This window comes from Dermochelys coriacea, chromosome 14, assembly GCF_009764565.3.
Source record: "Dermochelys coriacea isolate rDerCor1 chromosome 14, rDerCor1.pri.v4, whole genome shotgun sequence".
NCBI classification, from domain to species: domain Eukaryota; kingdom Metazoa; phylum Chordata; order Testudines; family Dermochelyidae; genus Dermochelys; species Dermochelys coriacea.
The window spans coordinates 35,422,279-35,442,997 of NC_050081.1; the positions used below are offsets into that span (position 1 = coordinate 35,422,279).

At 48.7% G+C, this 20,719-nt stretch overlaps 6 protein-coding genes across 11 annotated transcripts in view; 5 read left to right on the forward strand and 1 right to left on the reverse strand.

The window, feature by feature from the left end:
• Nucleotides 1-20,719, forward strand: part of LOC119843274 (zinc finger protein 850-like) — a 1,382,451-nt gene that overhangs the window by 1,349,262 nt on the left and 12,470 nt on the right. The gene's annotated exons all lie outside the window — the stretch shown is intronic.
• The window catches only part of LOC119842642 (zinc finger protein 239-like), a 1,225,455-nt gene that overhangs the window by 725,904 nt on the left and 478,832 nt on the right, over nucleotides 1-20,719 (forward strand). The gene's annotated exons all lie outside the window — the stretch shown is intronic.
• The window catches only part of LOC119843367 (zinc finger protein 664-like), a 1,158,238-nt gene that overhangs the window by 577,038 nt on the left and 560,481 nt on the right, over nucleotides 1-20,719 (forward strand). The window lies entirely within an intron of this gene.
• LOC119843338 (zinc finger protein 850-like) overlaps nucleotides 1-20,719 on the forward strand; it is a 621,437-nt gene that overhangs the window by 577,038 nt on the left and 23,680 nt on the right. The window contains exons 2-5 of the mRNA XM_043496632.1: nucleotides 1,771-1,855; nucleotides 2,481-2,594; nucleotides 2,907-4,119; nucleotides 13,249-13,260. Coding sequence (XP_043352567.1) covers nucleotides 1,771-1,855; nucleotides 2,481-2,594; nucleotides 2,907-4,119; nucleotides 13,249-13,260 — 1,424 coding nt within the window. The remainder of the gene's footprint in view (nucleotides 1-1,770; nucleotides 1,856-2,480; nucleotides 2,595-2,906; nucleotides 4,120-13,248; nucleotides 13,261-20,719) is intronic.
• LOC119842634 (zinc finger protein 879-like) overlaps nucleotides 1-20,719 on the reverse strand; it is a 224,907-nt gene that overhangs the window by 47,104 nt on the left and 157,084 nt on the right. The gene's annotated exons all lie outside the window — the stretch shown is intronic.
• LOC119843365 (serine/threonine-protein phosphatase 1 regulatory subunit 10-like) lies at nucleotides 258-20,604 on the forward strand. 3 transcript variants are annotated; one of them, XM_043497081.1, is made up of 10 exons: nucleotides 258-1,158; nucleotides 9,769-9,825; nucleotides 12,363-12,474; nucleotides 17,299-17,402; nucleotides 17,856-18,023; nucleotides 18,216-18,308; nucleotides 18,543-18,689; nucleotides 19,034-19,186; nucleotides 19,461-19,707; nucleotides 20,225-20,604. In XM_043497081.1, exons 7-10 carry the CDS (start codon nucleotides 18,626-18,628, stop codon nucleotides 20,529-20,531), a joined length of 771 nt encoding a protein of 256 aa, XP_043353016.1. In that variant the 5' UTR covers nucleotides 258-1,158; nucleotides 9,769-9,825; nucleotides 12,363-12,474; nucleotides 17,299-17,402; nucleotides 17,856-18,023; nucleotides 18,216-18,308; nucleotides 18,543-18,625; the 3' UTR covers nucleotides 20,532-20,604. The 3 variants fall into 3 exon arrangements, with proteins under 3 accessions (XP_043353016.1, XP_038228535.1, XP_043353017.1); XM_038372607.2 differs by lacking the exons at nucleotides 258-1,158; nucleotides 9,769-9,825; nucleotides 12,363-12,474 and adding an exon at nucleotides 13,347-14,049; XM_043497082.1 differs by lacking the exons at nucleotides 258-1,158; nucleotides 9,769-9,825; nucleotides 12,363-12,474 and having other exon boundaries at nucleotides 15,461-17,402.

Consider the following 20,719-nt stretch of genomic DNA (forward strand, 5'->3'; position numbering starts at 1 on the left):
CAGCTCCCAGTTTCTTATTGCCAGATACACCCACGCTGGTGGGGTCTGTGTCTTATGAGTTTTGGGGTCTGCCCGGGGCCCTGGTCTAATTTCCCTGCAGGATTCAGATCTTACCCACACCGGAGTCAGATCGGAGTCACTGCAGGTTCTGGCAGGTAGGGAGTGTGGATGGGCCAATGGGATCAGCCTCTGCCTGCCTGTTCCTGGGGGATGCTGGTGGAGTCCAGAGCAGCTCATTCTTCAGGTGATGCCACCACAGAGCTCTGGCTATTGCTAAGGGAGAGGGGTTTACACTGCAATGGGGGGAAATCCCCCAAAGTGGCCCCTTTGGTTCTTCTCTGTTTCTAGCATTTGGCTCAGAGTTGCTGTTACTGGGAGGTTCTGAAGAGCCTGGGGGGAATGTGGAAGTGTGAAAAGGGAAAAGGGGATTTGCAGCAGCCATCTTACTGTTGTTAAGAGACAGAGCAGAAGACAGGCTAACCTTAACCCTAACATTGCGAGATTTGTAGACGCGGGGATTGTGCCAGGCGGATGGGGAAACTACATGGGAAGCTGTTTTCTAACCTTGCTTTAAAATAAGAATGGAGTGCTGACTGAGATAATGGGAAGGAAAATATATAAACACGATACAGCTGTATCCATTGATATATGTGACGGGCAGGGCCAGCTCAAGCTTTTTTGCAGCACCAAGCGGCGAAGCAAAAAAAAAAAAAAGAAAGCTGCCACAACCGTGCCGCAGAAGAAAATAAAATAAATGAGCTGCCACAGCCATGAGGCTGAAAAGAAAAAAAAAAAAAGCAGCCCAAGTGCCACCCCCAGAACGGCCAGTATGCCACCCCTTCAGACTGGCCGCCCCAGCCACCTGCTTCCTTGACTAGTGCCTAGAGCCGGCCCTGGTGACGGGAACCTATAAATACATGCCTTAAACTGTTGTACTTTCGAGACCTGCCGAAGGAAGGGAACCCCCCTGTCCCTAGGCTCCCCCTGCAATTGCTTGAAATACACTGCCTCTGACTTGCTGCTAACAAACACAAGAGTGAAGACTCTGTTTCTTCCACAGGAATCTGGGGGTGACATGGACGGAAGCCCCTTCTGTAACCGCCCCTCTCGCCCCGACAGGGTGAGGAATCACGTCCACATGTTGCTCCAGATCGTCCCGTCTTCTAGGAGACGGGGAAAGGAAATGTCTGTGATGGAGCCAGCTCAGGTAGGGGATTTTCAGGGAGCTGCTGGGTGGGGGGAGGGAGAGGCAAGGAGGAGACAGGGTGTGAGAAACTTGCTGATTTTCTGAGTGGGCCCATTGCTGGAGCGGGAGGGGACATTCTCCCATTTCTGAAACAGGATATAACCCCCCTTGGCAGGCCTGGGGACACTTTCCAGACTCCCAGTGCTGGAGCCTGAACCCACTGGCCCGAGGTTGCTGTGAAATACGAAGGGAAGCTGTCGGGATTCCTTTCCCTGTCCCCAGCTCAAAGCTCTGCTTCCTGTATCAGCATGTGGCTGGCAGGCGTGTGGGAAATGAGAAGACCCTGCCCTGCTCTGTGTGCAGGGGGACAAGGAGCTCTCTCCATCTCCCAGCCCCTGGAGCCTCCTGGCTGCTCTGAGCTGGGTGGGGGTGGAATTCTGCTACTTTGGCCTCCCACAGCTTCACAGTTTTTTTCCTTTCCCATGACTAGTGGGATTGTATCTGGGGCAGCAGGTGCTGAGTGAGGGACTCTGCTGTTTCAGATGCTGGTGACCTTCGAGGACGTAGCTATTTATTTCACCAAGGGGCAGGGGGCTCTGCTGGACCCCGCGCAGAGAGCCCTTTACAGAAACGTCATGCAGGAGAACTATGAGACGGTGACCTCGCTGGGTAAGGGATTCCCATCCACTTGGTTATTAGAAGCCATGGGACCTACTTATCTGAATGTGGTCAGGTTCTTCCCTGGTCAGTTAGATCAGAGACGAATGGGTTCCATAATGCACAGCTGCCATGTGAGAAAGACTTGCATCTCCGTGCCCTCTCCAGTGGGACAAGGGTGTCAAAACCCAATGGACAAGCTAAACCATCCCCACCCCTCCAGCTTTCAAAGGGGCATAAAGCCAGCATTGTCCTGTCTGTGTTGTTTCTTGGCTGCACATACAGTCCCTGTTCACCTCCCTCCTTGGAAATAGCTCCATGCATGGGGAGGGCTCTGGGTTCTGCAGTTTTAGAAAGAGGAAGGGGTTTAAGTGCAGAGCTGTGTGTGAGTCAGCAAGGGCCCCAGAGCACACAGATCCTGGGAACGCCTAGTGAGGTTGTAGTAATAATTCAACTCACCTTCACAGACAATTTTCTCTGTGGAACGGGGCTCAGTGATAATTTCCACATCCTCTTGGATTCCACGTTGCTCCAACAGAGCACAGGGACAGGTTCCACTCATGGAATGTCCTTAGTGACAAATACTCCACCAATGCTCCATGCACCCTGATCTGGTCTGATTTCACCCTTTGCACAGGATTTCCCATTCCCAAACCCGAGCTGATCGCCCGGCTGGAGCAAGGGGAAGAGCCATGGGTGCCTGATCTCCAGGCCTGCGAGGAAAAAAGGCTTCTGAGATGCACCGGCACAGGTGAGGACTGACACAGAAACCACCAAGGGAAAGAAGGCAGAAATTGAGAATCCCAAAATAAGGTGTGAGTAACGTCCTCAGTTCTTCCTCATCTCAGCCAGGACAGGGCTGTAGTCAGCAGATACCGCTCACGGCATTTCACCCAGCCTCTTAGCTGCAGGACTTTGCTTCCCAGCTTTCCATCCCTATCAGTATTTGGGTGGGATGTGGACGCAGAATCCAATTGCTCAGTCTTTCTGTTGGGTTTTCCCTCGGTGCTATTCCTCTTTCTCCCCAGCACAATGACTCCTGTCTGGATTGTGTCTCTCCCAGCAGGCACTGAGCGAGGGAGTGAGAAGCAGGAGGGGAATCATCATCAGGATGTTCCTGGGGAAGTGGAACCACAGGGGACGTCTGTGGGAGGACCTGAAGGGAATTTTTCCCAGTGCTCTGAGGGAGAATCCTGCGGAAATTGGCACAGGTCACAGAGGTTTGCGGGAAACCACCCCAGGAACAAAGTGGATGAATCTCTTAACGGTGGGGGAGGAGACAAAGATCCCAGAGTGCAGCAGACAAATGCCAAGGAAGAGACACCCTGGCACTGCCTTCAGTGTGGGAAAGGATTCATTGTGAGATCACGGCTTGTGACACATCAGACAATCCATACTGGAAAGAAATCCCTTCAATGCTTGGACCGTGGGAAAAGCTTCAATAAGCGCACAGATCTTAATAACCATGGGAGAAGCCACACTGGAGAGAAGCCCATTCAATTGCTTGAGTGCGGGAAATGTTTCAGTTCAAAGTCGGCACAAAAGTCACATAAGAAAAGCCACACAGGAGAGAGACCCCACAAGTGCTTGGACTGTGGGAAAAGTTTCATACAAAGCTCAGACCTTGTTCAACATCAGGCAATCCACACAGAAGAGAGATCCCATAAGTGCTTACAATGTGGGAAAAGTTTCACATGGAGGTCAGCGCTTGTTAATCATCAGGCAATCCACACAGGAGAAAGACCCCACAAGTGCTTGGACTGTGGGAAAAGTTTCATGCAGAAGTCACATCTTGTTAAACATCAGGCAATCCACACAGGAGAGAGACCCCACAAGTGCTTTGACTGTGGGAAAAGTTTCATAAGAAGGTCAAACCTTGTTGAACATCAGGCACTCCACAGAGGAGAGAGACCCCACAAGTGCTTGGAGTGTGGGAAAAGTTTCATACGAAGGCCAGACCTTGTTTGTCATCAGGCATTCCACACAGGAGAGAGACCCCACAAGTGCTTGGATTGTGGGAAAAGTTTCCTAAGAAGGTCACACCTTGTTCAACATCAGGCAATCCACACAGGAGAGAGACCCCACAAGTGCTTGGACTGTGGGAAAAGTTTCATACGAAGGTCAGAGCTTGTTTATCATCAGGCAATCCACACAGGAGAGGGACCCAACAAGTGCTTGGACTGTGGGAAAGGTTTCATAAAGAGGTCACAGCTTGTTCAACATCAGGTAATCCACACAAGAGAGAGACCCCACAAGTGCTTGGACTGTGGGAAAAGTTTCATACGAAAGTCAGACCTTGTTAAACATCAGGCAATCCACACAGGAGAGAGACCCTATAAGTGCTCGGACTGTGGGAAAAGTTTCACTCGGAGATCAACCCTGGTGAAACATCAGGCAATCCACACAGGCGAGAGACTCCACAAGTGCTTGGACTGTGGAAAAAGTTTCACTCGGAGATCAACCCTGGTGAAACATCAGAGAATCCACACAGGATCTAAACTTCTGTGACACATGACAAGAAAGGGTTAAGCAGCTTGCATGTAATTGACTCGGATCAAGTCTTGTTACACATCAGGCAAGCCACACAGGACAGAGACTTTATAAATGCTTGGCATGTGGGAAAAGTTTCAGTAACAGCAGAAACCTTAATAATCATTGAAGAATGCACACAGAAAAGAGACCCTATAAATGCCAGGACTGCAGGAATGGTTTCCATTGGAAATCAGCCCTTCATAACAAAAGGAGGAGTCTGATGGCATCTTAAAGAGTAACAGATTTATTTGGGCATAAGCATTTGTGGGTAAAAAAACCCACTTCTTCAGATGCATGGAGTGAAAATTACAGATAGAGGCAGAAATATACTGGCCCATGAGGAGAAGGGACTTACCTTACGAGTGGAGAACCAGTGCTGACAAGGCCAGTTCAATCAGGGTGGATGTGTCCACTCCCAATGACTGATGAGGAGGGGTCAATACCAAGAGAGGGAAAATAGCTTTTGTAGTGAGCCAGCCACTTCCAGTCCCTATTCAGGCCCAAATTGATGGTGTTAAGTTTGCAAATGAATTGTAGCTCTGCAGTTTCTCTCTGAAGTCTGTTTCTGAAGTTCTGAAGTTCTGAAACTGGAGGCATATAGGTAAGTATAGAGGTCAGTAGGTTTCCAGTATAGGGTGGTATTTATGTGACCATCACTTATTTGCACTGTAGTGTCCAGAATCTCTTGTGTGGACTGGTTCAGGCCGAGGTCGATGCTGAGGTGGAAATCTTTGAAATCCTGGTGGAATTCTTCAAGGGCCTCCTTCCCATGGGTCCATATGATGAAGATGTCATCAATGTAGTACAATTAGAGGAGGGGGCACTAGGGGATGAGAGCAGAGGAAGTGTTGTTCTAAGTCAGCCATAAAAATGTTGGCATACTGTGGGGCCATGTGGGTACCCATAGCAGTTCCGCTGACTTGAAGGTATAAATTGTCCCCAGATCTGAAATGGTTGTGGGTGAGGACAAAGTCACAAAGCTCAGCCACCACGTGTGCCGTGGCCTCATCAGGGATAATGTTCCTGACAGCTTGTAGCCCATCCTTGTGTGGAATATTGGTGTAAAGAGCTTCTACATCCATGGTGGCCAGGATGGTGTTTTCAGGAAGATCACCAATACGTTGTAGTTTCCTCAGGAAGTTGGTGGTGTCTCGAAGATAGCTGGGAGTGCTGGTAGCATAGGGTCTGAGGAGAGAGTCCACATAGCCAGATAATCCTGCTGTAAGAGTGCCGATGCCTGAGATGATGGGGCGTCCAGGATTTCCAGGTTTATGGATCTTGGGTAGCAGATAGAATACCCCTGGTTGGGGCTCTAGGGGTGTGTCTGTGTAGATTTGTTCCCATGCTGTAGCAGGGAGTTTCTTGAGCAGTTGGTGTAGTTTCTTTTGGTACTCCTCAGTGGGATTGGAGGACAGTGGCCTGTAGAATGTGGTGTTGGAAGGTTTCGTGGCAGCCTCCTGTTCATAATCCGACCTGTTCATGATGACTACAGCACCTCCTTTGTCAGCCCCTTTGATTAGAACGTCAGGGTTGTTTCTGAGGCCGTGGATGGCGTTGTGTTCTGTATGGCTGAGGTTATGGGGTGTGCGGGCAATTTCTCAGGCCTAAACTTGATCTATAGAGAGGAAAGCTTATTATATGGAAATGCTGTAACGCAAGAAACCTACAGGCCTGTGTCCTGTATGACTTAGGCCAGCATAGTAAAGTGCAGTAGGCCTGTGTCTGTTGACACAGATAATCAGGTAAGCCACTGTGGGTACATGACTAGGGGCTGGAAGGGAGGCCGAAGGGGACCAAGCAGCATCCGAAAAGTCCCCAACTGCACGTTATTGCACCAGCCAGCTCTGTAAAAACCCCCAGTCGCAATATTGCACCAATTAACCACAGATTTTATTACCGCTGATAAACAAGTTTTTGCTGTACTAATATGCAGTTGTTTTGCTATATTCCTTATAAGGCATTATGAATGAGGCTTGAGTGTTGTAAAAATACTGATGGGGAAATATATTTGTTTGAATGCAGTTACAAACCTATATAAGTTTGTGTGTTGTTGGAGGAGAGCCAGAGAGCAGCTTGGCACCTGCGTGTGGCCTGCTGTTTCTCTCCCTGCATGCTTGTATCCTAATAAAGGAGCTCCAGGCTGTTCTTATCCAAAAAACAACGCATGGTGGTTTTTTCCACAGCAGGGGCCAGTGACGCTGTTTGTTCACAGTCTCAGCCTGTGCACATCTACGGAAGCACGCTGTGTAGAAGTGGAGTCTGTCATTTCGACCCTCAGGAGGAGTCCACGCAGAATTCTTTTTCTTGTAGTGTTGGTAGAAGGGTTCCTGTGGGTCAGTACTCTGATCAGTGGTATGTTGAAAATATTCCTTGAGTTGGAGATGACGAAAGTAGGCTTCCAGATCTGTATCATGGCGGGAGGGGAAAGAGAGTCCCCGAGATAGGACAGATTCCCGAGATATATACAGAGAACATCTTCCTACTGTATGCTCCACTCTATGCATCTGATGAAGTGGGTCATAGCCCACAAAAGCTTATGCCCAAATAAATTTGTTACTCTCTAAGGTGCCACAAGTACTCCTCGTTCTTTCTGTGGATACAGACTAATACGGCTACCACTCTGAAACCTCCTTCCCCTGTCACTGTCACGCTCCACTCTCAACACAGCAGCCTCTGTCCCAGCCATGGAAAGTTTAACCTGTCTCCGTTCTATCCCTCCGCCTCCCAAGGTGTCACGCACCACCCTGTCCCTGTGCCATGGGTAGGAGTCACAGCTTTGATGTCTATGATCTTAGTCAGATTCCTGAGGGCTGGAGAAGGAGTGTCACAGACCTGGGAGTGGGCAGGGAAATCTCAATGAACTTCAAAGCACAGTTTGACCTTCAGATTTTATAGCCCTGTTTCCATCTATTGGTAAAATTGCTTCCCGGCTCTTTCTAAGTTTGGTCCAGATCATTTATATATGGGAAGGTTTTTTGGTCTTTCTTTCTCTTTCTTTTATCATGATGATGCTAAAACTTTTGTAACTAATACAGCCGAATAACGGGGTGATAAGTGAAGCCGGTTTAGCCACTTCAGAAGAAAATGGGTAAATTTCTTGTCCTGATTTTGAATCTTAAAGGATTGTCTGAGATTTCACTTTATGAATGTGAAATCATTTTGTAGCCCACCCTGGACTGTGGATTTTTCTCTCTTTGTGAAGGCCGTGAGGTCACGTACTTTGTTATTAGCTTAGTTTGACAGGATGTAGCTCAGATTTATTGCAGATCTCAAGAGACAAATGGTCATTTGCTAGAATTGTCCTTTTTTAGATTTTATTTTATTTTAATGTTTATCTAACCCTTTGTCATGAGATTTTTTTGTGTGGTTTGAACAATGACAGTGATCAGTATCTCTCAGCAGGAATACTGATGGTGAGAGCTAGATTCAGAATGTGAGAGGCAGAGACTGAAATGGAAATGAAGTTACTGTCTGTAAAAGCAAAATTAAGTGGGCGTAAACTTTGGTCAAGTTAACTGCGTACGGGATAAAGAGCTGAGGGGCGGGAATGAGGGAGCTCTGAGAAACATACTTGCAACAGCTAATCTTAAGAAAGCCGTTAACCATAAAAAAACAACTTGTTAAAACCGGACAACTTGTTTTTGCTGTGTTCCTAATAAGGAAATATTAATGAGGAAGTGTGTTTATCTGAATATTGTTAAAAATCTATGTAAGCTTTTGTTTTTTTTCATCTTTGCAGAGCCGCTCGGTGCAGCTGTCTCTCTCTGCATGCTTGTATTACAATAAAGGAGCCTCAGGCTGTCTGATCCAAACACAAGGTGTGGTTAATTTCCACGACACTGCCTGATCCCTGCAGAGATGTAAGATACTGTTGGGAGGGGGAGAAATTGGGGGAACAGAGCTGGGAAACTGCTGGGTTTGCTCCTCAGAGCCTGGCAGCTGAGGGTGAGAACTGTGAACTCGCTGCACGGGTGCCAGAGAACGACTAGACTTCAACTATGAGTGTCGTGTGAAACTGCCCCTGAACTGTAAAAGTCCATGAACGACACCCCCAAACAATGATAGGGGAGGTGGCAGCGACTCCTTGTTCTTGAGATGCCAAACTTGGCTCAGTCAAGAAGAGAGCCTGTGAGTGTAACAGAAGCCAGACACGGAGATGCTGCAGAGTGATGGATTTATTGCTAGGACCCAGGAGGGGCTGGGATGCGGCTGGGAGCGATCACTGGGGTCAGTCCCGGCAGCAGGAAGTGACTTGCAGCCGCTGCGGTGACTCTGGCTCCCAGGCTCCTGGCAAGATCCCCCAGCCCCGGTGGCTGGTGCTGGGAGCCCGGAGCCCTGGCTGCAGCCGGGAGAGGGGAATCTCCAGCCGGACCCTTCCTGCTGCTCTCCAGGAGCCTCTTCCAGGGCAGAGCCCCCAGCCTAGCCAGGGCCCCTTCCTGGCCCGGCCCCTACCCCAGGGGGGCCCTGCTCGGAGGGAAGGTAAGAGAGTCACCCCCCCAGGGAGCAGTGCCCCCCTTTCACACTGGGCTGCAGGGGGGGCAGAAGGCGGGTGCTGGGGATGGCGGGGGCAGGCTGGGATGGGGCAGGGGTGCACTGAATAGAAGATGGGACAAAGCAGGGGGATCAGGGGGATTGTGGGACTGAGGGGAGTAAGGCTGGAATGGGAGAAGATGTGAGTGGGGGGCACTGCGAGGGAAAAGGGGGATGTGGGGAGGCTGGCGGAGGGAATGGGAGATGCCAAGGCAGTTTCTCTGCCCCATGGGACACAAGGGGGGAGGGGCAGAGAGAAGCTCTTCTCCTCCTGGAACTGGTCAAACCACATTTGGGAGTGATCAGGGGACTAACCCCTCAGGGCACAGAGGCTACAAGGCAAAAACCCTACTCCCACCCCCCCACCCGGCTCCCAGTGTGTTATTGTCAGACACACCCGTGCTGGTAAGGTCTGTCCCTCATGAGTTTTGGGGTCTGCCCGGGGCCTTGGTCTGATTTCCCTGTAGGATTCAGATCTCAGCCACACCGGAGTCAGACCAGAGTCACTGCTGGTTCTGGCATGGGGGGAGTGCGGATGGACCAATTGGATCAGCCTTTGCCTGCCTGTCCCTGGGGGCTGCCGAGGGAGTCCAGAGCAGCTCATTCTTCAGGTGTTGCCACCAGAGGGTTCCTGATGTTGCTAAGGGGGAGAGGTTTACACTGCAATGGGGGGAAATCCCCCAAAGTGGCTCCTTTGATTCTGCTCTTTTTCTAGCATTTGGCTGAGAGATGCTGTTACTGGGAGGATCTGAAGAGCCTGGGAGGAATCGGGGGGTGACATGGACTCCAGCCCCTTCTGTAACCTCCCCCATCACCCCTGTCGCCCCGACAGGTTGAGGAATCACGTCCACATTTCACTCCAGATCGCCCCGTCTTCCAGGAGACAGGGAAGGGAAATGGCTGTGATGGAGCCAGCTCAGGTAGGGGATTTTCAGGGAGTTGCTGGGTGTGGGGAGGGAGAGGCAGGGAGGAGACGGAGTGTGAGAAACCTGCTGATTTTCTGAGTAGGACCATTGGCGGCAGTGGGGGGAGGGACATTCACCCATGTGGCAGGGCAGGGGTAAACCCCTTTAGAGCCTTGCCAAAATGCTGGCTGTGGCCTGCTTTCTGGCCAGGAGACCAGGGGCAGTCTCAGGTATCCAGCAGGGAGCCCAGCTGCAAACCCTAACTAGAGGGCTGGTTCAGAGGAACATGCTGAGCTAAGTGCTGACAGCTGGGCTGAGGCACCAGGAGAGCTATAAAAGCCCTGGGCAAACGCTAGCCCGGAGGCTAGCCTGAGAGGAGACAAGAGGGCAGTTTTGCTGTCTCCTTACCAAGTAAGGAAGCCTCAAAGGCCAGGAGACCCTGGGGAGGGTCGGGGGGGTCACTATCTGTCGGGGGATCTGGGAACTGTATGAGCACTATAAATAAAGACACTTGGGTGAACCAGCAAAAGAAGACATGGAGGACTCTTTATTACACCAGGTGCAGGCACCAGAGGGTGGAAACCTGCATTTACCGTGTGACAGCCCATTTTGAAAACAGGACCAAACCCCCCCGCCCTCCCCCCGCACAGGGCTGGAGCCTGAACCCACTGGCCAGAGGCTGCTGTGAAATATGAAGGGAAGCTGTTGGGTTTCCTGTCCCCGTCCCCAGCTCAGAGCTCTGCTTCCCGTATCAGCCTGTGGCTGGCAGGCGTGTGGGCAATGAGAAGACCCTGCCCTGCTCCGGGTGCTGGGCGGACAAAGAGCTCTCACCTTCTCCCCACCCCAAAGCCTCCTGGCTGCTCTGAACAATAGGGGTCTGATTTTGCTACTCTGGCCCTCCCGGAGCTTTGAGGTTTTTATTTCCTTTCCCTGTGAATACTGGGTTTGTGGCTGAGGCAGCAGGTGCTGAGTGGGGGACTCTTGTTTCAGATGCCAGTGACCTTCGAGGAGGTGGCTGTGTATTTCACCAGGGGCAGTGGGCTCTCCTGAATCCCGCTCAGAGAGCCCTCTACAGGGACATCATGCAGGAGAACTACGAGATGGTGACCTTGCTGGATAAGGGATTCCCGTCCCCTTGGTTATTAGAAGCCATGGGTCTGCATGTCAGACTCTGGTCAGGTTCTTCCCTGGTCAGCTAAATCAGAGGCGAATGGGTTCCATAATGCACAGCTGCCGTGAGAGAGACTTACATATCCGTGTCCTCTCCCGTGGGATACAGGTGTCAAAAGCTAATGGACATGCAAGGTCGTCCACATCCTTCCAGGTTTCACAGGGACAGAATTCATTCCTTGTCCTGTCTGTATTGATTCCCAGTCTCTCACACAGAATCCCTGTTCACCTCCCTTCTTCAAAATAGCTCCAGCCATGGGGAGGGCTCTGCGTTCTGCAGGTTTGGAAATAGGCAGAGGTTTAATACCAGAGCTGGGTGTGCGTCAGCAAGTCCCCCAAAGAGCACAGATCCTGGGAACTCCTGGTGAGGGTGTAAAAATTCCCATCACCTCCCCAGACACCTGCCTCCCCCAAGGCGGCTCAGTGACCATGTTCCTGTCTTCTTGGATTCCATATTCCCACCTGCACAGCACAGGGACAGGTTAAATTCACATAGCGCCCTTTGAGACAGACACTTCCCTAATGCTCCATGAACCCTGTGCGAAGGGTTCGGTCACAGAGATCCCCTTGGGACTGTACTCTGATGTGCTGAAATGACCACTGAGCCTGTTTTCCCTGCTAGCTTGGGAAAACTACCCTCACTAGTTGAACCAGACATGCTAACCTGCTTCAGCACAGATTCAGGGTCCGGACCATGCCCCCAAGCTGCAAATCTCAACTGAAAACAGCACTGCAAGATACCTATCTCCAGCACTCAGTTACCCAGCCCCAATAGGATCTAAATCCCAGATAAATCCATTGTACTTTGTATAAAGGTTATATAGGGTAACTTCCTAAGTGTTTGCCCTCTTTATCACTAAAAGATAGATATGCACAACTCGTTTACCCCCTCCAAACCAGTAATAATTACTTACACTGGGTTTATTAATAAGCAAAATGTATTAAGTATAAAAAGTCGTGGTTTTAAATAATAGAACAAAGAAAGTCACAAAGCAAAATGAAGCAAACATGCAAGGCTAAGCTTAATACATTAAGAAACTGTTACAAATAATAATTTCTTGCCCTCACATAAATTTCCATAAATTTCTTTCACAGACTAGATTTATTTCTAATCTGGGCCCAATCCCTTCCCTTGTTCAGTATCTGTTAGTTCCAGGGTGATAAGCAGGGGTCTCCTCACCTAACTTTAAATATAAAAATGATACATACATCCAAATAGGAAAACCATATTCAGTAGTTTACAACTTTTCTAATGATACTTTATGCAAAAGGTCCCATTTAAGATATGTTCCAGTTATGTCATATTCATATTGATAAGCATATTTTCATCATATGGAGCACCCTGTAACACCCTGATCTGGTCTTTTTTCACTCCTGCGCAGGATTTCCCATTCCCAAACCTGAGCTGATCGTCCAGCTGGAACGAGGGGAAGAGCCGTGGGTGCCTGATCTCCAGGCCTGAGAGGAAAGAGATCTCGAGGGGTGATCGCACAGGTGAGGACTGACACAGAAACCATCCTGGGTAATGAAGGAAAAAGTTGCAGGAGTTTCCTTTCCAGGTTTCCTTCCCTCTGAGTGTTTGGGTGAGAAGTGGAGGCAGAATCCAATTGCTCAGACTTTGTTGGGTTTTCCATTGGTGCTATTCCTCTTTCTCTCCAGCACAATGTCTCCTGTCTGGATTGCCTCTCTCCCAGCAGGTGATGAGGGAGTGAGAATGAAGAGGAGAATCATGATGCAGAAGTTCCTGGTAAAGTGGAATCACAGGAGACCTTTCTGGAAAGTGCTGCATGGAATTTTTCCCACTTCTTGAAACAGGGAGAAGCCGGGAAAAATTGTCACAGGTCAGAGAGGCTGCTGGGTAACCACCTGGGAAACCACCCAGGGAGGCTGCTGGGAAATCACCCAGGGAAGAAAGTGGATTAATCTATTTACTGTGGGAGAGGAGACAAGGATCCCAGAGTGCAGCAGACAAATCCCAAGGAAGACACCCTGGCACTGGCTGCAGTGCGGGAAGATTAATTCTGTGTTCACAGCTTGGAACACATCAGACAATCCATACTGCAGAGAAACCCTCTCAATGCTTGGACTGTGTGGGGAAAGCTTCAGTAACCGCTTAGACCTTAATAACCATGTGAGTCGCCACACAGAAGAGAAACCCTCTCAGTGCCTCGAGTGCGGGAAATGTTTCATGTGGAGGTCAGGCCTTGTTAAACATCAGAGATTCCACATAGGAGAGAGACCCTATCAGTGCTTGGACTGTGGGAAAAGTTTCATGCAGAGGTCAGATCTTTTAAAACATCAGGCAATACACACAGGAGAGAGACCCTACGAGTGCTTAGACTGTTGGAAAAAATTCGTAGGGAGGTCCGACCTAATTAAACATCAGGCAGTCCACAAAGGAGAGAGACCCCATAAGTGTTTGGAATGTTGGAAAAGTTACACACTGAGATCACACCTCACTAAACATGGGAGAATCCACACAAGATCTAAATTTCTCTGACACATGGCCAGAAAAGGTTAATTAAGCAGCTTGCAGGCTAATTGACCCAGATTCACCCTTTAGACTCATGTTAGAAATGTGTGTAAATGGAAATTAGGGCCATTCCACATTAGAAAAGCTAGATCTTTGAAATGTAAACTTTTATGGTTAAAGAACTGGAAGAAGATATTAATTGTACTATTCTATGTTTACTTACATCTTGTTAGAGGTTCACAGTGTAACGAAAGGATTCCTGTCTAGGGCTGTATGTTAAATCTGAGATGGAAAGAAAATATTAACATATAGATAAAACTTGAGTGTAATACTGTCATTGCCTACATGTCTCTGTAGAGTTTGTGGTAAACTGTGTATTAACTGCTTTATGGATTGTTACCTTATTTTAATCCATGTAATTAATTACCAGTAATGTTTAAGAAATCGAAGGTTACTCGAAAAGCCTATTCACCTGATGAAGTGAATCTGAAAGAGACTCTTTGCAATTATAGTGGACCATCTCTGCAGTGAAACTGACCTAAGGACTCTATTCATCTCTGCATGATCTTTTAAGCCAGGCACACTCTTTTCTTGTTGTAAGAAATCATTTGGTTTTATTTTTTAATTTATTTTATATACATTATTTTAGTGAAGTCTTTTTATTACAGATCTTTGGAGCAACAGTTAGGACAAGCATACTACTTTTGAGTAGTTTACTTTGGTACAACCTTGGGTGTTTAATAGTGTGTGTGTGTTTGTTTGTTTTTTGTTTTAGCCCACTGGCTTATAGATTCATAGATACTAAGGTCAGAAGGGACCATTCTGATCATCTAGTCCGACCTCCTGCACAGCGCAGGCCACAGAATCTCACCCACCCACTCCTACAAAAAACCTCACCTATGTCTGAGCTATTGAAGTCCTTAAATCATGGTTTAAAGACTTCAAGGAGCAGAGAAGCCTCCCTCAAGTGACTCGTGCCCCATGCTACAGAGGAAGGCGAAAAACCTCCAGGGCCTCTCCAATCTGCCCTGGAGGAAAATTCCTTCCCGACCCCAAATATGGAGATCAGCTAAACCCTGAGCATATGGGCAAGATTCACCAGCCAGATACTACAGAAAATTCTTTCCTGGGTAACTCAGATCCCATCCATCTAATATCCCATCTCAGGGGATTAGTCCTATTTACCCTGAATATTTAAAGATCAATTACTTACCAAAATCCCATTATCCCATCATACCATCTCCTCCATAAACTTATCAAGTAGAATCTTAAAACCAGATAGATCTTTTGCCCCCACTGCTTCCCTTGGAAGGCTATTCCAAAACTTCACTCCTCTGATGGTTAGAAACCTTCGTCTAATTTCAAGTCTAAACTTCCTGGTGGCCAGTTTATACCCATTTGTTCTTGTGTCCACATTGGGGCTGAGCTGAAATAATTCCTCTCCCTCTCCTGTATTTATCCCTCTGATATATTTATAGAGAGCAATCGTATCTCCCCTCAACCTTCTTTTAGTTAGGCTAAACAAGCCAAGCTCCTTAAGTCTCCTTTCATAAGACAAGTTTTCCATTCCTTGGATCATCCTAGTAGCCCTTCTCTGTACCTGCTCCAGTTTGAATTCATCCTTTTTAAACATGAGAGACCAGAATTGCACACAGTATTCTAGGTGAGGTCTCACCAGTGCCTTGTATAATGGTACTAAAACCTCCTTATCCCGACTGGAAATGCCTCTCCTGCTGCATCCCAAAACCGCATTAGCTTTTTTCACAGCCATATCACATTGGCAGCTCATAGTCATCCTATGATCAACCAATACTCCAAGGTCCTTCTCCTCTTCCGTTACTTCTAATTGATGCATCCCCAGCTTATAACTAAAATTCTTGTTATTAATCCCTAAATGCATAACCTTACACTTCTCATTATTAAATTTCATCCTATTACTATTACTCCAGTTTACAAGGTCATCCAGATCCTCCTGTATAATATCCCGATCCTTCTCTGAATTGGCTTGAGATTCAGGGTAGCCAGAAGGATTTTATGTGCAATATGGGGAGTAGGCTAACTTTTTATGGTTTTTGCTTTTGGTGTACGCTTTTAACAACAATATTTTAATTAAAAATTTGGCTTTATTTTATTAAAAATGTACTGCATTTATTTGTACTGATAAGTATTAGTGGGTTTTTTTGTTGGTTTTTTTTTTTTTGCTTTAGCCAGTGTATTAAAATTTTAGTATTCATTGATAGTATTTAAAACATTTTGTGTTCCAAGTTGGATAAAGCAGTGTTTGCATTTTGGTTTAATTTTTTTTATTTGGTTTTAAATTAGGCTGTTGTGGAGAAAAATTAAACACAACAGTTTTAGTTACAGTACAAACACCACAAGACAGAACATGGAACGCAAAACACAATTTTTATTGTGCCAGTAGATTTATGGTATTTTTGGGGTTGCTTTTTAGCAAGCATTAGCTTTTCGGGGGTTTTTTGAAAGACAAAAAACATTTTTATTTTGTGGGAGGGGGACGACAAGTTATTGCTTAAAATATTTTTTTATATAAATACCCTTGTTGATTGCAGGCAAAACAGAGGAATTACTCCCATATTTTTTGTATTTGTTTTATAGGCAGGCCAGGTTTTAGCGGCTTCTACCTTTTATTAGTTAGGAAATTTGAATTAAGCCAGATGCCTTGTGGTTTGCTTTGGATTTAAAGCCATTAGCAATTTAGACTTTTACTTAAAAGGGACAGCATTCACTTTTACCAGAGTTTTGATTCCTTTTTATTTTTAATTTTTGCTTTTAAAACACACAGCAATTTGAAAAGGAAAACACCATTTATTGTAGCCCCTTGGTGCCTAATAGGATTGTATGTTTACATTTTTTTTTATAATATACATTGCAAATCTTTTTTTATATATATATTTTTTTTAGATAGCTTTACATAGATTACATTCCCTTTTATACATTTGGGGCAGTTAAGTTTTAATAGAAACCCCTTATGTTCTTTTAGCTAATTTAACTAAAATGTTTATGGCCAAATGATTTTAATAGTTTTTTTGCCTGGATTATTTAGACTTTTTTGGAAAAGGGCTATTTTTAGAATGGCTGCAAAGAAATCAAGATTTTTTTTTTAAATAATTTTTATAAAGTTTAATTGCTAAATTTTTTTAGCCTTTGCAGAGTTAATTTTTTACTTTTAAAAAAATAATTATTTGCTTATTTTTAAAACAATATTTTAATCAACTTAGATTTTACCATTTTAATTGTTTTAGGGATGTAAATTTCTCATTCCTGTAATTACTCCTTTTTTTGTTTTTGCCATATTTTTTTTTATTTGTTGCTTGATTGCTTGCCTGGGCCCAATTCTGGTTGGTGGTTCCCCCCTCCCCCCCGAACTGTTCCTTTTTACGGGCACAAGCCTTGTTCCACTACCAATTTAGCAAGGAGGGTGGGCTTTTTAACTAGCCCCCACCCGTTTTTGTTTTTTTAACATTTTTACTTACAAGGTTTCAGAGTAGCAGCCGTGTTAGTCTGTATCCGCAAAAAGAAAAGGAGTACTTGTGGCACCTTAGAGACTAACAAATTTATTAGAGCATAAGCTTTCATGAGCTACAGCTCTCCATTGGTGCCACAAGTACTCCTTTTCTTTTCACTTACGAGGGTTACCCGAGTTATTTCCCATGAGGCTTGCCACCTGGACTGAACACATGGCCAATTGGTGGCTGCATTTCTCCTCTGGGTGACCAATCCCAACATAAAAATCCTTTGGGATCCTTGCAGATGAGGTACTATGGAAATGTGTGGGGCTTATCAGCTTGCTGTATTCTGCTAACCTGAGTTTTGCTTTTCCATAGGGTTGAAAATGGAGACTCCCTCACTGGTTCCTTTAAAGAAGAACCTCAATGCTGTAGTGGTGTCTGAAAAATACAACTTGAAGCCGAAGCTGATAGAGACAGAGGTTGGTCTGAGCATCCTGCCCTGCTCTGGGGAAAGAGTCCAGACCTTGGGCCTGTGGCTTCTTCTGTCTGCCTCACCTTTCCACTCTGTTCCTCAGTCCTGAGAAGCACTCTGTGTAGAATTGGGAGGCAGGACTCCTGGGTTCTATCCCTGGATCTGGGAGGGGAGTTGGATCTAGTGGGTTAGAGTGGGGGGAGGTGGGAGGCAGGAGGCAGGACTGAGCGCTGAGGGGATTTGCCTGAGGCCCTGTGTGTAGTATGGGCCCAGCATTGCTAACCTTCCCCTAAGCCACCCCTGCTTACCCTTTCAGCCCCCTGCAAAGCAGCTCCAGGGTTGTGCTGTGCTCCCTATGCTCTTCGTGTCAGATCGCCATGTGAGCTGGGCTTGCCTGTTCCTTGCCTGATCCCTTTCCTGGGCCGTGGCCCCAGTACCATGTCTGCTTTTCCTCTCACAGCATGTCCGCCCCTCTGGAGACAACCCACCAGTGGAGAAGAAATACAAGCCTCTCAACACCACCCCCAACAGCACCAAGGAAATCAAAGTCAAGATCATCCCCGCGCAATGCGAGTACATGGAGTCCCCGGTAGTCAGGATGCCTGGGTTCGGTCCTCATCGTTGGGGGGTGAGTGGGGTCTAGCTGGTGAGAGTTGCAGGGGTGGGGCTGAGAGTTGGGACTCCTGGTTTCTACCCCTCATTCTGGGAGGCGAGTGGGGTGTAGCTGGGGGAGGGGCGGGATAACATGTGAAGTTGCAGGTGCGTGGAGCTTTCAGTTTGTGTAACCTCTTTCATTTCCCCCTCACCCCGCCCCCCACAGCAATGGAGAGCTTGGGTTTCCTGGATGCCCTTAACTCTGCCTCCATCCCGGGGATCAAGATCAAAAAAAGTCTTGTCTCCTATGGCAGCCAAGGTACAAACACCTCGGTGTGGGGGAGGGAGGCTGAGAGGCAGGACTCCTGGGTTCTGTCCCCAGCTCGGGAGGGCATGGGGGGATCTGGTGGGTTAGAGCAGGGGGCTGGGAGGCAGCACCCCTGGGTTCTGATGTCAGCAATGGGAGGGGAGGGGAGGGGAGTCTGGTGCAGGGGCTGGGAGTCACTGGTTCACTTCCCATTACGCTGATCCCACATTTCTCTCTGTGTCCCAGGCGAGCCTGTATGAAGAAAGCCAGCCCCAGAAGCGAGCGCTGCTAAACCATCCTCGCCAGAACCGGCTACTGGATCTGAGCCCATGGAGGTGGATCAGCCCGGCACTCCCATGCCAGCAGTAGAGGTCCCAGAGCTGATGGAGACCAGTAAGGATGGGAAAAGCATTGGCGCCAACGGGTTCTGTTGTGCTAACCCTGGGCGGGCGGTAGGTGTCAGCCCAACATCCTGGCTGTGTCAGATCAGACCTGATGTTGCACTCAGAAGGCCATAAAACCCCATAATGCATGTGGCCAGGTGTGCCATGCCAGCTGGGATACAGCTGTCTTGGCGGAGGGGCAGCCCCTGTGTCAGCTCAACTGTAGGGCTGGCAGGGCTGTCTTCACTGGGGGTCCTGGGTTGGGCTCAGGAGGCATTGGCACCAGCTGGTAGATCCAGGCTCCGTGGGTGTGTTCATCTGATTGCTGAGCCGCTCTGTGTCCCATCCCCGCAGCCTCGTCCGAGCAGAACTCTGACACCAAGCCGCCCGAGAGCGCCGCTGACTCCACGCAGCTCACCAAGAAGGGCAAGAAGAAGACAGTGAGCTGGCCTGAAGAGAGCAAGCTGTGGGAGTACTTCTACTTCGAGCTGGACGAGACTGAGCAGAGTGAGTATAGGGGAGGGGGCCTTTCCCTCTAGAGAGCACCAGCTCCCATCTATCACCAGGAGACTGGGTCATGGGCCTTTCTCTCTAGGGGCTTCCAGCTCTGCTCCAGCACCAGGGGACTACCTGGTTTCTGCAGGTGGGAAAAGCGGATACATGGCCTTTGAACTCCTATTATGGAGTGGCGGTGGGGTGTCACCCTTCCCATCGTCTATATGACAGTGGCCTGTCTGTCCCCTGACTAAACCCCTCCCTGTTTCTTCTCCTCCCCCGGCAGTCAACATGAACAAGATCAAAGACTTTGGCGAGGCAGCCAAGTGGGAGATGCTGAAGGATCGGGAGGCCTTTGAGACGGCAAGATGGCTCAGCCACGACGCCATGGAAGAGCAGGTTCCCTGGGTTTACCCCAAGCTCATCGACCTGCCTAGCCCCCTGGTGCAGCCGGGCAGCGGCAGCTGTGAGCAGTTCACCCAAGCCGAGAGGGAGAAGGGCATCCTGCAGGAGATCTTCCTGTCCAAGGAGAGGTGGGTGTGGCCCTGGGGGGCAGTGTGAGGGGTTGGGAGGATACTGGGGTCGAGGCCGGGGCGCCATTTCCTAGTTGCGCAATGTAGACTTTGTCCCCCTCTAATGGCTGCACCATGCAACAGCCAGTGTATCAAATTCAGGGCTACCCACCTGAGCCACCCAGCATGGCTCTGTCCCTCTCTAGCAGCATATGAGCCGGCTGCTGCCTCTGAGCCTGTTGACTTGGTTGTTAGACTCAGGGAGCACAGACCCCGATTTCAGCTCCAGAGGTCCCAGGATATGACCTCACCAGGGGGCTCTCTTGGTTGCTGGGTACCAGGATCCCTCTCTGACCCTGCTAGCTTTGCTTCCCATGGCTGGTGGATGCTGGGTGGGTGTAGTCCTCACCTGTGAGGCCGTGCTGGGAGCTAAGGGGCAGAGTGGGGGGCAATCGGGCTGTGCTGACAGCCCCATAATGGGGGGCTATGACCACATCTCTTGGTACTGAGATCTGATGGGCATCTCTCCTCTCTGCAGCATTCCAGACAGTCCCCACGAACCCAACCCGCCCAAACTCATCCCGCTCAACGAGATACGTCTGGCCCAGTGTTCTCTACCCTGCTTTGGGGGACAGAAGGAGGGGGCCTGTTGTGTTAGAGCAGGGGGATTGGTAGTCAAGACTCCTGGGTTCGCTCCTCACTGTGGAAGGGGTCTAGGGGTTAGAGCAGGGGGTTCATTTCCCAGCTCACTGGGGGCCCTCCCCGCTCTGTGTCTGTCTCCCCTGTATAAACAGGGATGGGCTAGAGAAGGGCAAAGGCCCAGGAACCCGAGCGCCCAGCCATGACCCCCAGCCCTAAGGCTGGGGCATCCTCCTCGCCCTCAGCCTGTCCTGACTCCAGTGTCTCCTCTGTCCCCTCTCTCAGGAAAGCACCATGGACGAGGCCACCTATAAGGAAGGACTCGACCCGGCCACCGCCTTGCAGTCTCCCGACGGAGCCAGGGCCTCCAAGCTGCCCCCAGTGCTGGCCAACC

Excerpts from the sequence above, each read along its gene's own strand:
- LOC119843365 (XM_043497081.1), top strand. The coding sequence starts at position 18,626 with ATGGAGGTGGATCAGCCCGGCACTCCCATGCCAGCAGTAGAGGTCCCA. Across the intron at positions 19,187-19,460 it reads GCTGGACGAGACTGAGCAGA|TCAACATGAACAAGATCAAA; the intron begins GTGAGTATAGGG and ends CTCCCCCGGCAG. Across the intron at positions 19,708-20,224 it reads ATCTTCCTGTCCAAGGAGAG|CATTCCAGACAGTCCCCACG; the intron begins GTGGGTGTGGCC and ends TCCTCTCTGCAG.